Source organism: Typopeltis vanoorti, chromosome 20 (genome assembly GCF_054136105.1).
Source record: "Typopeltis vanoorti isolate ZY-2024b chromosome 20, IOZ_Tvanoo_1.0, whole genome shotgun sequence".
Taxonomy (NCBI): domain Eukaryota; kingdom Metazoa; phylum Arthropoda; class Arachnida; order Uropygi; family Thelyphonidae; genus Typopeltis; species Typopeltis vanoorti.
The window spans coordinates 80,617,065-80,633,117 of record NC_143568.1 but is presented as its reverse complement, the minus strand read 5'-3'; the positions used below and the strand labels follow the sequence as shown (position 1 = coordinate 80,633,117).

Here is a 16,053-nt window from a genome sequence, read left to right as displayed (position 1 = left end):
CCCACCATTAACAACTTGATGTGGACGTTATTTCCCATGATTTGCATTTTTTTTCTCGGTGGCAATACCGATTTTGGAATCAATTTCACTGGAAATCTGCACATTTCTGTTCTCAGGTGGCATTGCTTTCGGCTGTAGTTTTGTTTCCTCCATCACGGTGACTTGCGCGCATACAACAGTACTGTAGTGAAGAGTGATACCGTGATTTTTCAATCACAGTATGAATTGATATTGCAGAATTTCTGCAACGTAATTTAGCGTGTGAAAGTTGCTTTCAAGTTGAGGTGGTGGATTATCCATCATGTCTTTTTTATCCATCATGGATAAAAAAGACAGAAAATGTATTTTGGTAGAAGAAAAGATGGCAATTCTGCGACGTGTAAATTGGCATGCCAGAATACGTGTGCATTTAGCATACGATCTTGGACTCTCCATGTCCACTTTGAACATGATAGTAAAAAAACAGGTCAAGCATTGAACTCAATGCAAAGCAATCTGGCACTAAGTCAAAAAAAAAAAAATACGAAAAGCAAAAACAATCAACAATTAAAGATTTTTTTTAAATAGATAAATGTAAGTACACTGTAATTCATTTATTTTCAGTTATTAAATTTTGTAATTTAGTATGCAGACTCGCATACTAGCAGTAAGTCATCTTTTAGCCTTTTTTTTTTTAAATGTTTTTTTACATTTCCTGCTATTTACACTTTTCTGCTATTTGCACTTTTTTCCATCAGTCCCCTGAAAAGTGTTAAAAAAAAAAAAAGGTTTTACTGTATGTGTGTATATATATATATATATATATTTGAAATATATGTAATATATGTGAATCATAGGAAATGCTTTCATGGCACCTATAAACGGAGCTATTTATTGGTTTTTTTTTTTTTTTAATTTTTATTTATTCTATAAAATGTTAGTATTTGTATGGCATGTTTGTGGTTATACTATTATGAAAATATTTACAGGCACAGTGTGTAGATGATACATTTGAAGTTGACAAAATTCAGTATACACTTGACTTCAGAATTATTGATGGTGATGTTGGCTTGCCACAGAACTCATTCAGAACATCAGATTTTTTACCTCATGGTAAGTAAGAAGTTCCATTTAATGTATTTAAAAAAATCCCAATTGATATATATGGTTTAAAGTTTTGAACAGTATTAAACGGTAAGCTCATCTAAAATCATACCAAAATTTGGTAGTTAAAAATTCCAATTACAAGAAGTCTCGAATTATTATAAGGAGGAAGCATCAAAAAGCTCAAACTTTAAAAGGGAGGTAAATTTTTGCAGTTTTTGTGAGACATGAGAAAAACAAATAGCTGTTGTATTGTATTGTGAAAAATTTTCCATGGCAGTTGCACACAGTTCATATGTTGTTCATACATTGAACACACAGTTATCAAGTACTATAAGTCCTCAGAAGGGAATATATGCAAAACCTAAATAATTATTGATTAGTTTAGAAGTGAATAATTAGCAGTAAATGTGAGTTATCAGCTGTTTGTTTCCTTATTGTACTTGGGGTGGGGGAGTGCATGTAATCATGTAGTGCAGGAATGAATTGAGGGAAATTGATATTTAGGCATCATTTTAAAATGTTTAAACTTTTTAGAACAAAAATGAAGATTTTTCCATGCATTTGTTTTGTGTAAAAATAAAAGATATCCTGAAAACATGACAAGAGAACATTGGTAAATGGAAAAACAATTTTAGCCGGTTTTGACATTGTTTCTCTATTCTCAATTCTCATCATTGAATTGTCTATCAGTTTTCTATGTGATTTCCCTCCTGATGTTGTGAAGATTTTTGAATTTGTTACAATCAAGATATTTCAGCTGGACAAAACAAAACTTGGAAGGCATAACCATGGGTAGCCCTCTGTCTCCACACTTGGATAACTGATATTTCAATCATCTGGGTGATATCGCATTTTCATCCTTTCATATTATTACATGACACCACCAAGGGGTCCAAAGACTCATTGAGGGAGGGTACCTACTCTACAACTCTCCACATCAACCATTCAATCCACCAACTACAGCGATCAGCATTATCTACACTAACAGCATCTACTACCCACCACCACTAATATTTTGAAAAACATCATCCATGCCCATGGCAGGATTTGAACCTGTAGACTTTTGGCTGGAGAGCATGTATGCTAACCACTCGGCCAACCAGGCCACAACCCTCTTTCTGGTTTTTCCATGTCTGTGATGTTTTTGCTGTTTTGTCTCATTCTGAAAATGAACTCGCCACCTTTCTTCATCGAATCAATAGCCTCATGCATGCAATTCACCATGGGAAAAAGAAAGTGCTTGTAGTTCACCTTTTTTGGATATCTTTCTTACTCCGAGAGTCTACAGTACTTTGTCAACCATCGTTTATTGAAACTGGTCTTTACTGCCAAATATATGCATCAAAAGTGTGCTCATCACTCCTCCCAAAAAATCAGTGTTGTCAAGTCAATAATAGAGTACATAATGTTTGTTCTTCTCCCTCAGGCTTACAATAAGAACTTCTTACTATCAAAACTTTATTGGAATTAAATATTTACAACTCTCATCAGATCTAACAGATGATCTTTGTCAACAGAATTTCTCATCTCTTACCATCTACAAAATATAAACTTTTCCCTCTGTCTTTAGCTGGTGTTTACCAGATTCCCTGTAATGTGCTTCAAAGAACATTGCAATGCCCCCTTTATGACTGCCTAATTTGAATCAGATTTTTCTCCCTCCCTCCTCCTCCAAAAAAAAAGTCTAGGAGACTTTCATCATCAAATTCTTGAAATGTACCCTCACTCAAGGGGTGTACAGGATATGATAGTACTACATGAACAAAATTACATCATTACTAACTTCCTATCTATAATTTTCCTCCAAATCAGTCTGTTACTTAACAAGACTCCAACATTATCAGATCTTATATTTCTATCGTCTAAGGCATGTTGTTTAAAAGGCACTTTGTACCATATCAATCCACCTATATCATGGTCTTTCTCTGGGTTGTTTTCTTGCCAACCTAGCAGAGAACACTTGTTTTGCTAATCTTTCCTCTTCCATTCTGTTTAAGTGACCATACCACCTGCTATTAGCTCTGCTAACGCATTCCTGGATGCTGACAATGTCAAGTTCTTTCCTAATATCCTCGTTTTTAATATGATATTGCCATTAATGCCATCTGTTCACGCCTATAATCTTTCTAGGACTCTCATATCTGCGGTCTCTAGTATTTGGTCAAGTGTTTTACTTATGACTCAGTTCTCGGATCCATAAGTTATATTGGTTTGAACACTGTCTTGTATACAGCTAATTTAGTGTTCTGACCAATTTCTCTCTTATACCATATGAATTTATTCAATTGACTTCCTACCATACCAGCTTTGTTGATTCCGTTGTCTATTTCCATATTTAATTTACCATCTTCACTAAAAATCGTGCCTTAGTAGCTGAAATCTTTTTCTTGTTTCACAGGTTCCCTGTTCACAACACAGTTGACATTTTCAATGATTCTACCTATTTTCATTATCTTTGTCTTTTTATTGCTGAACTTCATGCCATATCTATTACAACAGTTATTCAATTTAGTCAGGGAATCTTGCAAACTTGTAGCGGATTTATTTAGAAGTATAACATCGTCCACATAAAGCAAAGAGCTGACATTAACATCTTCAATTCTGATAGCATGTTTAATACCACTTTATTTCATAATGTGATCCATATAGATAATGAATAACAGAGGGGATAATGTACATCCTTGTCTCACACCAGATTTAACATTAAACCATCTTCCTGTACTTTCTTCATTTCTAACTGCTGACTTACAACTCAAATAAAGACTTAAGTATTGCTTGATATAATGCCCCATTGACACCATATAACTGTACCGTATTGAATAGCTTCTCTCTTGGCACCTTGTCGTATGCCTTTTCCAGATCTACAAAACTTAAATACAGGTCTTTGTTATATTCCCATGCTTTCTCAACTATTTGTCGTAAAGTGAAGATCTGATCCTGAAAACCTCTATTTGGTCTGAATCCTGCTTGTCTTCACCAAACTTCCATTCCACAATCCTTCTGAAGCATTTCTCGAGTATACTTGCATAGACCTTGCCAGGAATACTCAGTACTGAAATACCTCTATAATTCTCACATTCAGTTTTATTTCCCTTTTGATATATGGGTATAATTAGAGCTCTACTCCAATCATCGGGAATTCATCCCTCTGTCCAGGCTTTCTGAACTATGCAGTGCAGCCACTGTAAGACTTTTATACCACCATACTTCAGCATTTTTGGTTGAATATCATCTATTCCTGCTGCCTTTCCACATTTCAAGCCTTTGATGGCTTTTTCTACTTCAGGTATGGATATGTATTTTACCACTGTGCTATCAGTGCTTGTTTCATTTAGCAATTTTTCGAAGTGATTACTCCATACGTCAAGGATATCTTTTTCACCTGTTTTCATGTCACCTTTATCATCTCTAACTCCTTTTAAAGCACTCTTTCCTCCGTTTCTAAGCTTCTTCAACAACCTTCAGAATATCTTGCCACCTTCTTGATATTTATTTTCTATATTCTTGCCAAAGTCCTCCTATGACTTTTGTTTAGCTAGTTTTACACGGTTTTCTTAAATGTGTCTCTGTATTCTCTAAGAGCACAAGCTGTCTTATTTGCCAGAAACTTTTGATATGCTTTCTTCATTTCCTTCACTGGCTCTTTAACTTCCTGTGTCCACCATGGAGTTCTGATTTTTATATCCTTGCAGACAACCTCACCACACATGCGTCTCTGGCTGAATCAATCAGGGTTTTCTTCAAGGCTTGCCACTGAACCTGGAAGGTTTGGTTCTTGTTCTCAGACTCTTTCATTTTTTCTTCAATTATCTTAGTGTATTTTAGTCTACAGTTCACATCTGAGAGCTGCTCAGCTTTTATTTTCTTTAAAACTTTCTTACATGTAATTTTTCAATATGAAATTCAATTTTATCCTGCTCAAGACTAAATAGTGATCACTTCCAATTTCAAATCCTCTGTACACTCTGGTGTCCTGCACTAGGGAGAAAACATCACTATCAACAATAACATAGTCAATGAGACTTTTCTTATTCCTTGCCTCTTCTCTCCATGTGAATTAGTGCACATTTTTATGTTGGAACATGGTGTTAGTAATAACCAGTCCATGTCCTGAGCAGAAATCCAACACGTATTTGCCATTATTATTAGTTTTGCTCTTTTCTCCAAATTTTCCCAAAATATTTTTGTATGTCTAACAATCATTTCCTACTCTGCTATTTATATCTCCAACAAGGACCAACTTTTCCTTTTTCATTGTGTCAGTTGCTTTTTCTAAAGCATCAAAAAATTTCTCCACTTCGTACCTTAGTAGAACATTCTGTGGGAACATAGGCACAAATAAGTCTCATTGTCCAATTCCCCATTCTGATATTTGCCCACATCGCTCTACTTGAGACTGCCTGCCATTCAATAAGATTAGCCTCGTATTTTGTGTTGAATACTATGGCTACTCCTTTTCCTTGATTGTCATTTCCTGAATATAACATTTTTTATTTATTGCTCAGAAAGATCTCACCAGTTTTTGTCTTTTTTTGTTTCAGTCATCCCTATTATGTCGATCTGGTACTTATCTAATTCTTCAGCTAGTTCCATTTCTTTGTCATTCAGGTTTCTTATGTTGATAGTACCGATATTTAACTCTGGTGATGTTGAGTAGGGGTTTGTTTTCAGATTTCTTCCAGTAGCTGACTTTTCGCTGTTCGCCCTGGTTCCCTGACGAAAACAACGGGGACCTTGTTTAACCGGGCGACGCCCAGCCGGCATGAAATTTTGTCATGTTGTACTGTAATTTTCTATATTGGTTTAAGCCAATAAGAATACAATTTGGTCGGCTAAATCCCAAATTACCAGCCCATCCTTGTTCATTCAGTATCCAGGTAGATACCCAGCAAGGTGCACCACGAGAAGGTGAGGATTCGACATTCGGTCAGAAGCCCTGGTCGGTTCTCCGCATTCCTTTAAAGGCTATGTGGAGGTCTCCTCTCAGTTACAGCTTTCACCCTTAAGCACCCCTGGAGATTTTCATCTTATGTAAATATCAAAAATTGTTCTTTAATATTATTTATCTAGTACATGACAACTGTTTTAATTGGTAAACCGATTCTTATATTTAAATTGTTTTTCTGTTCTCTGAATTGCTTGTTGTTTCCGTGCACACACTAACAATGTGTTGTTAATTCCATTATTTTTCATTTCATAACTTTTCATTAAAGTTTATTACTGTGTATTATTCTTATTCTTGTTGTTTAACAATGAACAGCCTTCATCTAGAATTTATACCAGATTTAAAATGCTAAAGATGCGATGTGATTTTCCACTTGTCAGGCAGTGTGAATGGTTACCTCTGGAATTTTTTGGAAGTTTTTTTTCCACTTGGTTAGACTATAAGTTATATAATTAGTTATTATATTTTATAAATTATATATTTAAATCCTTTAATCAAATGTAAGCGAACAAAGTTTGCCCCTGAAGTATCTTCAGGACTGCGGTAACTTGTGGCAAAGGTGGACTGGGTTCTCGTCCCTTTCCTTAGTGTCCCATAATGCAAAGCACATCTCCTTGTGGACATGTATAATGCTATACATTATTGGTAGGGTCACTACCCAGACCGGTTTCGACCTTTATTGAGGTCTCTTCAGTGGGAGCCAGACCCAGAGGTGATACCAAGGTTGAAGCAATGCAGAAGTCATATTTTCATATGCCAGATGCCAAAAGGTGTCACCTTATTAAATTACTCTGGATTGGAGAAAGATGTTGGAAGTTTTTTTTCCACTTGGTTAGAACTATAAATTATATATTTCATATTTGTATTAATAATAATTTGTATATAAATTATATAATTATATATTTGTTTGCTTACACTTGGATAAAGGATTAAACTAAATATATAATTTGTAGTCTAACCAAGGGGAAAAAAAAAATCCAATATGTTTCTCTAATCCAGAGTAATTTAATAAGATGTGACACCTTTTGGCATCTGGCATATGGAAATATGACTTCTGCATTGCTTCAACCTTGGTATCACCTCTGAGTCCGACTCCCACTGAAGAGACCTCAATAAAGGTCGAAACCAGTCTGTGGTAGTATATCATCAAGTGAAGAAATTGTTATGGCAGAGATGATGGGGACTGAAGTGAGAACAGAAGTTGATGAATTAAAAGTACCTAGGATATTGTGAAATCTGAATGCAGATACAGCTGTGGGATGATATTGCTGAATTTTGCAAAGGTCTTTTTGAAAGGATACCACATGGAACTCTATGATGCAAACTACATCAAATCTAGATGAAGACAAAACATGTAATGTATAAAAGGGCCTGATGAATTACTTACTTACTGTCCTCTTCCATCTGGGATGGGTTGAGTCTTCCGTGTTTCCACAACAACTCCAGGAGTCTCGGTTTCTTGCGTGGCTGGTGAGCTGTCTATATGCTTATAATCCAGATTTGGCCTTTATTGATGCTATTCATTTAGTTCTTGGTCTTCGTTTTTTTTCTTTTAACCTTACATACAGAGCAAGGTTGAGTAGTCTTTTTGATGGCATTCTCTCATCATGTCCATACCATTGAAGTTGTCTTCTTTTGATCTTTTCTATTAATGAGTCTGTATATTTTAGGTCTCGTTTTACAGTTTCATTTGTTTTCTTTTCTGTCCATTTTATTTTATTTATTTTTCTGAGACATTTCATCTCGAAAGCCTCCAGTTTTTATCTTTGTCTTCTTAAGTGTCCAAATTTCTGAAGCATATAGCACAGTGGGTATTATAATTGCATTATATAATTTTATTTTTAGAGGTTTGGAGATTTTATTATTTTTCCAGATTTTACCTAACTTATTAAATTATGACCATGCAGTCGATATTTTGTGTTTAATAGTGGTCATGGTATCTAGGTGTTCTGTTATTACTGTTCCTAAATAGTTGAATTATTTTACCTGTTCAATTGTTGATCCATTTAAGGAGAAATTTAGTTTTTCTTCGTTTTTTCCAATTATCAAGATTTTTGTTTTGTCTGTATTTATGGTCATGCTGTATTCTTTAGACGTATTGTTTAGTTTGGTTATTAGAAGAAAAAATGGTGAATTGGGTTCACCATTTTTTCTTTTGTCTGCTATCATTACAATGTCATCTGTTTATTTTATGTTATTAAGGTTATAACCATTGGTTGATCCATTTTCTCCTTCCAAGGCTTAGTTATCCATATCCTCTAGGTAGATGTTAAAAGGGTATGGGGAGATGGGACATCCTGGGCTACTCCTTTACTGACGTTTATTTTATCTTGTTATACTATTGAATTTAATTATTGCTTCTGTGAGACTATAATATTTTTCTAAGAAGTTTAAGGTATCTTTATGGATTTGTTTCTGTTTTAATATTCTTAATAAGATTACTTTGTTTATTGAATCGAATGCCTGTTTAAAATCTATAAAACAGTAATAGATATTTTTTGTTATATTATCAGTATAATTCTGCTAATCTTTGTGTTATGAAGATCTGAGCCAATGTGGAGCGATTCTTGCTGAAGCCTACCTGTTCTTCACTAAGAATGATCTCATGTGTGCTCTTTATTCTGTTCTGTAAGACTTGTAAATATTTTGTAATCATTGCTGAGTAATGTGATTGGTCTGTAGTTTTTACAATTTTTCTTATCACCTTTCTTGTAAATTGGTAGGATAATTCCTGTTATCCAATCTCCTGATTTAATGATTTTGTTGAAAAGTGTGGTTAAGGAATTTTAAAGTTGTTTGCTTTCCTTCTGTCCAGAATGCTGATGGAATATGGTCTATCCCAGGTACTTTGTCAGGTTTCATTTGCTTTAGAGCATTCTCCACTTCCAATGGAAGAATCATTTAGGCTTCATGTCTTGAGTTAGTGTGGAGCTTTGTTATTAAGTAGTTATTGTTTTCATTCTTAAAGATTTCTTGGTAGTGTTCCATCCATATTGCTTTTATTGCATTTGGATTTCCTGTTTCCTCGCCCTGATTGTTGATTGTTAGATGCAGTGGTGAAAAGTTTTTTATAATTTCTTTATGTTGTGTAATGCTTTTGAGTTATGGTGTTTATATGCCTCATTGCATTTTTCTGCTTTTTTGTATAGCCTGTCTGCAGAGTTTATCAGTTTCGTTTTTGAGTTGTTTGTATTTCTTCTTGGTTTCTTTTGAGGTATGTCTGTTTATTTTTGTTTTTAGTTTTATTTTTTCTTCACATTTTCTAATATTTCAAACGTTATCCATCATGTTCCCCCTTTTCCACACATCAGCTAATCTTTGCAACCCACATACCTTCAACTTATCCTTGTAGGGAGTATTCCACAGACCTGTCTCCATTTTAGTTACTTGTCTCTGAATCCTCTTTATCATCTCCTGGTCCTCAAGAAACCCAGGCAACCAAATCTCTGCGCATTAATCAAGATGTGGCGAAATCATAGTCTTATAAAGAGGGATACTAACCTCCTTATCTTTACTTGTTAGCGTGTTTTTCAACATCCAAATAATCCTTTGAGCTATTTTACCAACTTTGCAATATACCCTCTGAACATCAACTCTTTGTCCACCATTATCCCCAAGTCCCTAGCCTCATCAATTTCCTGCAATCCAATACCCAATATGATACACCATATGCAATCTTTTCAACCCGAAGTGAATAACCTTACATTTTGCAACATTAACTTCACAATCATTATCCTTTGCCCACAATGCCAGTTTATTTAAATCATCCAGCAGGATTATCTACATCCTTTATCAACTATTGCTCTTCTCAGTTTTGCATCATCAGCAAACAAGTGAATATCCTTCTTTAATGTTCCTCTATGTTACTGGTATAACAAATTAGAGTAGTGACCCTAGTACAGAACCCTGAGATACTCCACTGGTCATCATCATTATCCTAGATTCCACTTTCCCATATACTACTCTATGGTGTATGTCTGTCAGTCCCTCATCCATTACCATTTGCTCCAGTTTTTGTAATAGTTTTCCATGTGGTATTCTGTCAATGCCTTGGCAAAGTCGAGCAGTATCATGGTGTAGCCATTACCTTTATTCAGCACTTTATTATAAAATGTGAATAAATTACTAAGACAGGACCTACCCTTTAAAAAATCCTGCTGTCCACTATAGAGAGCAGGGTTTTGTAAAGGAACATATTTTGTCCTATTTGCCTTTATCCAAACTTTTCTAATACCACTCCCGATATGTTAATTGGTCTGTTGTTTGCTGCCTCTGTCTTGGAGCCACCTTTATATAATAGATCTTACCCTCTTTCCACTCACTTGGAACCCTGCCAGAGCTGCTGCTGATGAACAACCTCATCTGAGGCAGTGCCAGTTCTCTTGCACATTCACTTAGTACATGGGCTGATATGCCATCCAATCTAACTGCTGTGTTCACATTCATATTTTTAAACATGCTAAGCACCTCCTACTCATCTACCTCAATGTTGATGTGCATCTCTCTAACATCATAACTCTAAAGTCACCATCTGGATGATGCATCTTTGCAAATGATCACTCAGCAGCTCAACTGTTTCTTTTGGTTCAGTCACCTTCCTATCATGACCATGTTTAAAGTCATCCTACCATAGTCATTTTTTCTCTTACCTGCTACTTAGTAAAAAAACTTTTTTGGGTTTACTTTGGTCTGTTTGGTTAATTCTGTGTTATAATTTGATATGGCTTTCCTTACCATGCTAGTCACCCTTGCTTGCTCTTCATACTGCTCATGTGTATGCAGATAACTTTTTCTTTATTTCCTCCACAATGTTTTTTTTTTTTGCAGTTCTTGCTTTATATCCCTATTCATCCACTTAATTCCAACTTGTTTTATCATTCTGATCTTGGGTATGCAGTCTGATACTGCTACTATCAAAGCAATCTCTGACCTTTTGCTCTAGTTTTTGTCATGTCGTGCACTATTGACATTTTTTTTTTTTTGTAGTTTCTCAAGCCATGTTACTGTTCCAAGATTACTCCTGAGTTTCTCATAATTACCATCCTTATAGTTGAACATAAACTGCTTCTTAAGAGAACCCCACATGTTTGGCAACTTCTCAGAACAAGACCACATGGTCACTCTCTCCAATTGGAGGCAGAGTGTACCTTGGTTATGGATACATCTTCTGATGCTATTATCAGATCCAACACCCTCAAACCCTTTTGTCCTCTCTATCTCTCTATAACATGTTGTTTCATGTAATTATCTCTTAGCAACTGTATAAATCCCACTTCCATCTTGCCATATCCTCTTTCCTCTCTCCATTCAAAGTCCCCATAGTTAAGTCTCCCATAATAATTGTTTGGGCTACATTCATTGTGCTAATCTGCCAATACATGGCATCTTCGATCGCCTGGTCTATAGCAGTACCTAGCAACATATTTTGTCCTATTTGCTTCTATCCCACCCCAGACAGCCTCAAAATGAATCATCTCCCTGAGACATAAAATCAATTTTAACTTCTAATTTTGTTGGTTGTAATTCTTCAGCTATCATCAGCAATACCCAACCACCTGTCCTGTTCCTTCTATCCTCCTTGAAAATACAGTATCCTTTACATACAGTATTCTATCCCTGTAACTATATAATTTTCAGTCAACCTGTTATGTTACATATTTCTCACTTTTCAAATCATTTGTGCCAGCCAAAACAATTAACTTGTTCGCTTCTTTCTTCTGCATGCTTACAGCATCACTAACATCCTTTATCTTTGTACCAAGAAAATATGCTTTCATCACTTTCTTATTAATCATACCTCTTATCATTGACTCTTCATATAATACTATCTCTTTTCTTCCAGTTTCTCACACTTTTATGCTTTTCACATTCACTCTTTCTTTTTTTCATTCTCCATCCTTCTGTACCATACGGCAATTGTTTCTCCAGTCTCTTGAGCTTATGTTTTGACCCGTGAAGGAGTCTGCATGAGCATGCAATTTCTTTCTGCACTAGCATCTCATCATCCATATTATTATTTTAAACCACTTCCTTCAACTCTCATTTACTGCTTTTACTACATTCTCCACAACACCTTTGGAGACTCTGCCCACTTGCAGAGTCACAAGTGGGCAGAGTTTTGCTGAAACTATATGCAGTAATCTCTTAATTATCAGACCTTCAAATGACCAAAACCTTCAATTTACTGATTCTCCAGTGGGTTAGTTTGGCAGCCACTTCCCTGCTATGGCAATATGTAATTGTACCTTTAGTTATCAGACCCTTCAGTTCTTCAGTCAGGATATGGCTTTCCTGTTTTGGTTCAATTTATTCAACCAAATTTTCAATTTGGTTGAATAAATTGAAGTATTACTGTATTACTTTAACTAAGCTTAAGATGGATGGAACTTAATGATCTAGGATTTACCACATACACAAAATGTCATTATGGTTTTGTTTAATTTTGTGTTCATATCAATTCAAACTGATGCAATGGCATAGCTAGAGCTGTTGCCGCCTGGGGCGGTACCTGAGTTTGCCGCCCCTCTTAATACACACCAAAAATACTACAAAAGGTCATAACGACATATAGGGAAATAAATTAAACACTGTTTATTTTTAAGTAAAACTTTAATTTCAACATTCTAAAATGTTATTTTTTTTGCTTTTCTGTTAGCAAAATTGTCGATGACATTGGCGAAGTCTATTTCATAGTGATGTAGGTAATTCTTAATCAAATTTTATTTAGAAAAACTCCTTTCACAACTAGCAACACTTACAGCAATAGTGAGGAAAATATTGTAGTATTACAATATTTGGAACTGAGTTCTCGAGACTGTATTTTAAAATTATCTGCAAAAGTTCAAAAGAGTTCAAAGTGCTGCCTAGGGTGGAACCCTTTGCTCTAGGTAAAAGCTCTAGCTACACCAATGATGTCACCATCAGTGGTGTAGCTGGAGCTTTTACCGCCCGCTGGGCAGTCCCTGAGTTTGCCGCCCTTCACAAGACACACCAAAAATAATACAAGCAAAAAGACATAGCATTTCTGAAAATCTGAGGCTTAGTCACCGCTGGTAAGACTGGCCTGCGTTTTCGCCGTAAACTCCCAAACGCGCAACAGTATGATAGATTTGTTTAAATGCAGACTCTAGACCAGGGGTGGGCAACTTGTGCATTTCTCATGTACCAACTGAAATTTTGGGGAACATATTATTATTTGGTGGCTTTTAAGTATTGAGAAGACCTTTTCAAATAATTAAAAATCACACTAGAATGGTAAAATCAAAGAATGTTGCAAGAGTGATTAATGTAAATGATATATGCATGTAAACACAAGAAAGATATTTAATTAGCCAAATATTTCGCTCTGGAAATGGCAGACCATCCTCAGTGCTATTACAAGAACAGTTTTAAAAAATACAAGCTAGAATACTAACAATAGATCATTAAAAATAGAACACGCCACGTGATGTTATATCACTAAGTATTAAGTATAAAACGGAATATTTTGAAGTAGAGATATGATTGGGGGGGAAAAAATAATGAGTAATCTTGATTAGACTTTCCCAGATTTGTTGAGTTGAAGTGTTGAGCCAATCCAGACTTTTGAGGTTTGTTGTGAAGAATGGAGGATTGATGTTCTTGGATTCTTTTTTCAAGAGACCATCCAGTCTGTCTAAAATAGGAGTTAATCAAATTCCTTGCAACTGTGATCTCTCCTATTTTGGACAGACTGGATGTTCTCTTGAAAAAAGAATCCAAGAATATCAATCCTCCATTCTTCACAACAAACCTGAAAAGTCTGGATTGGCTCAACACGGGATTGAAACTGACCACAGCATCTTTTGGTCCAGGACTCGCCTCTTACATAGATCCTGTTATAGGTTCGAACGTTTGTTCAAGGAAAGCGTGGAGTCCTTGTTCCATCATCCCAACCTGAATTAATGACTGTATGTCTATATCAAAAATCTGGGAAAGTCTAATCAAGATTACTCATTAATTTTTTTTTTCCCCAATCATATCTCTACTTCAAAATATTCCATTTTATACTTAATACTTAGTGATATAACATCACGTGGCGTGTTCTATTTTTAATGATCTATTGTTAGTGTTCTAGCTTGTAATTTTTTAAAACTATTGTTGTAATACCACTGAGGATGGTCTGCTATTTCCAGACCGAAATATTTGGTTAATTAAATATCTTTCTAGTGTTTAAGTGTATATATCATTCATTCTTATGTCACAAGTATCCTTAAAACAGCAGATTATTGTAAAGATTGAATGAATCTAAAAATTAGTGACAGAATTTTTACTTAAAAGTCCTTCTATCCTGTTGATAGCATGAATATTTTTTTATTTGCACTTAAGTGTAATTCTAGCTGTCATGTAAAGCCACACAATTTAAAGACGTGATTTTTAACATCAGCAAAAGAGTCGACAATAATTCTGATTTTTTTTTTTAATAGAGATCAATCAGACATAAGTTTTTTCATGTTTTCCCAATATATTGCAGTGCACAATCTCATAATCGTTTTACTTGACTAAAGCACAATAAAAGAAAAGAAAATTAAAATATAATTATATTACTTCTTAATCCCTTACGAGTAATACATAAAAATTACAAACAAAATAAAATGGTATTTTACCTACATAATATATTAAACAGAAGTTAATCTTTACCATTTCTAGCAGAAAACATCAAATCAAAACTAGAGAAAGAAAAATAGTGGACATTTTATTTATTTAACATCAATGAAACTTCTGTTGCTGCTGCATCACTAATAACAATTAATTTATATCAGATTTATATTTTGTAGCCTTTAGAAATATGCATGCACTACTAGTTTCATATGTAAGGCTACTCCTGTTACAAGACTTAAAAAAAGTTCATCACTGAGAACATTAATTCCCAAGACTATGTAGATGCAAAAATTGATATTAATGCTGTTGCAAGGATGTTTAAACATACAAAAGTTTCGGGAATAGCATTCCAAGTTCTTAGTATCCCTTTCCCCGCATTTCTCTATCTGTTACTCCGGTCTCTAATCGATCCTTTTCAATATTTTCCAAGTCAACTTTGAAAACAAATTTCTGCCTCCAAATTGAGCTACTTTGAAAATCAATCAACTGCATTTCAAAATCTTCCATATTTATCAACATAAACATCTGCAAGTTTATTTGAAGATGATTTCGTGTCCTATAGTTTGAGGTTCAAGTCATTTAAATGTTTGCAAAAATCTCTAATAAACACCACTTTACAAACCCACACGATGTCATACATTTCTTTATAAGACATTTGTTGATCAGTCAAAAAGAGATTTATCTCATCCAGGCATTCAACAAATCATTTCTGAACAAGACCTTGACTAAGCTAACGGACACTGTTGCACATTATTAGTCTGTTGTACACCGAATCCACTTCGTTTGATAGATTCTGAAATTGTCTTTTATTCAATGCAAATGCATTGAATAAAAGACAATTTCAGAATCTATTCTGGGGGGGGGGGGGGCTAAAATCCTGTCGATGACCTTAGTTATAAACAAAATTAGAAGAAGGAAAAAAAAAATTAAAAAAATACGTTTCCGCAAATGTGTACCGAATGTGCGGTGCCTGCTGCTGAGAAGCAGCCACCACAGTATAGGCAATAAAGCAATTGCCTTGCCATACGTTTTATTTTTAAGAATTTGAATTATAGTATGATAGGGAAATGTAACAAATTTGTTATATTTATATTTTATTTATTTTGGTTGTAAGTATAGTTGTTGAAAACTAATTATTAATTAAGTAATAAATATTGCTAAGTTAACATAAATAAAAGAATTGTCGACAAATAAAATTGTGTCTCAGGCGAGACCCAAAAAAGTGCTGCCCCCCTCCTGCTATGCCACTGAACTGATGTTAATAATTCTATGCTGATTGGATAGAATTTTAGTTTTTTTTTCTTCAAATTTTTGCTCCAAATCATCAACATGAATGACTGTGAGTGTCTTAAATTCGGAATGCTTATTATGAGATCGTCAACCTGGTTTTTGAAGATTGAAAT

The 16,053-nt window shown here is 34.7% G+C and overlaps 1 protein-coding gene across 11 annotated transcripts in view; it reads left to right on the top strand.

Moving 5' to 3' along the window:
• The window catches only part of RhoGAPp190 (Rho GTPase-activating protein 190), a 723,033-nt gene that overhangs the window by 284,024 nt on the left and 422,956 nt on the right, over positions 1 to 16,053 (top strand). For all 11 annotated transcript variants that reach the window (XM_090410500.1, XM_090410505.1, XM_090410503.1 and 8 more), the window contains one exon: positions 969 to 1,092. In XM_090410500.1, coding sequence (XP_090266626.1) covers positions 969 to 1,092 — 124 coding nt within the window. The remainder of the gene's footprint in view (positions 1 to 968; positions 1,093 to 16,053) is intronic.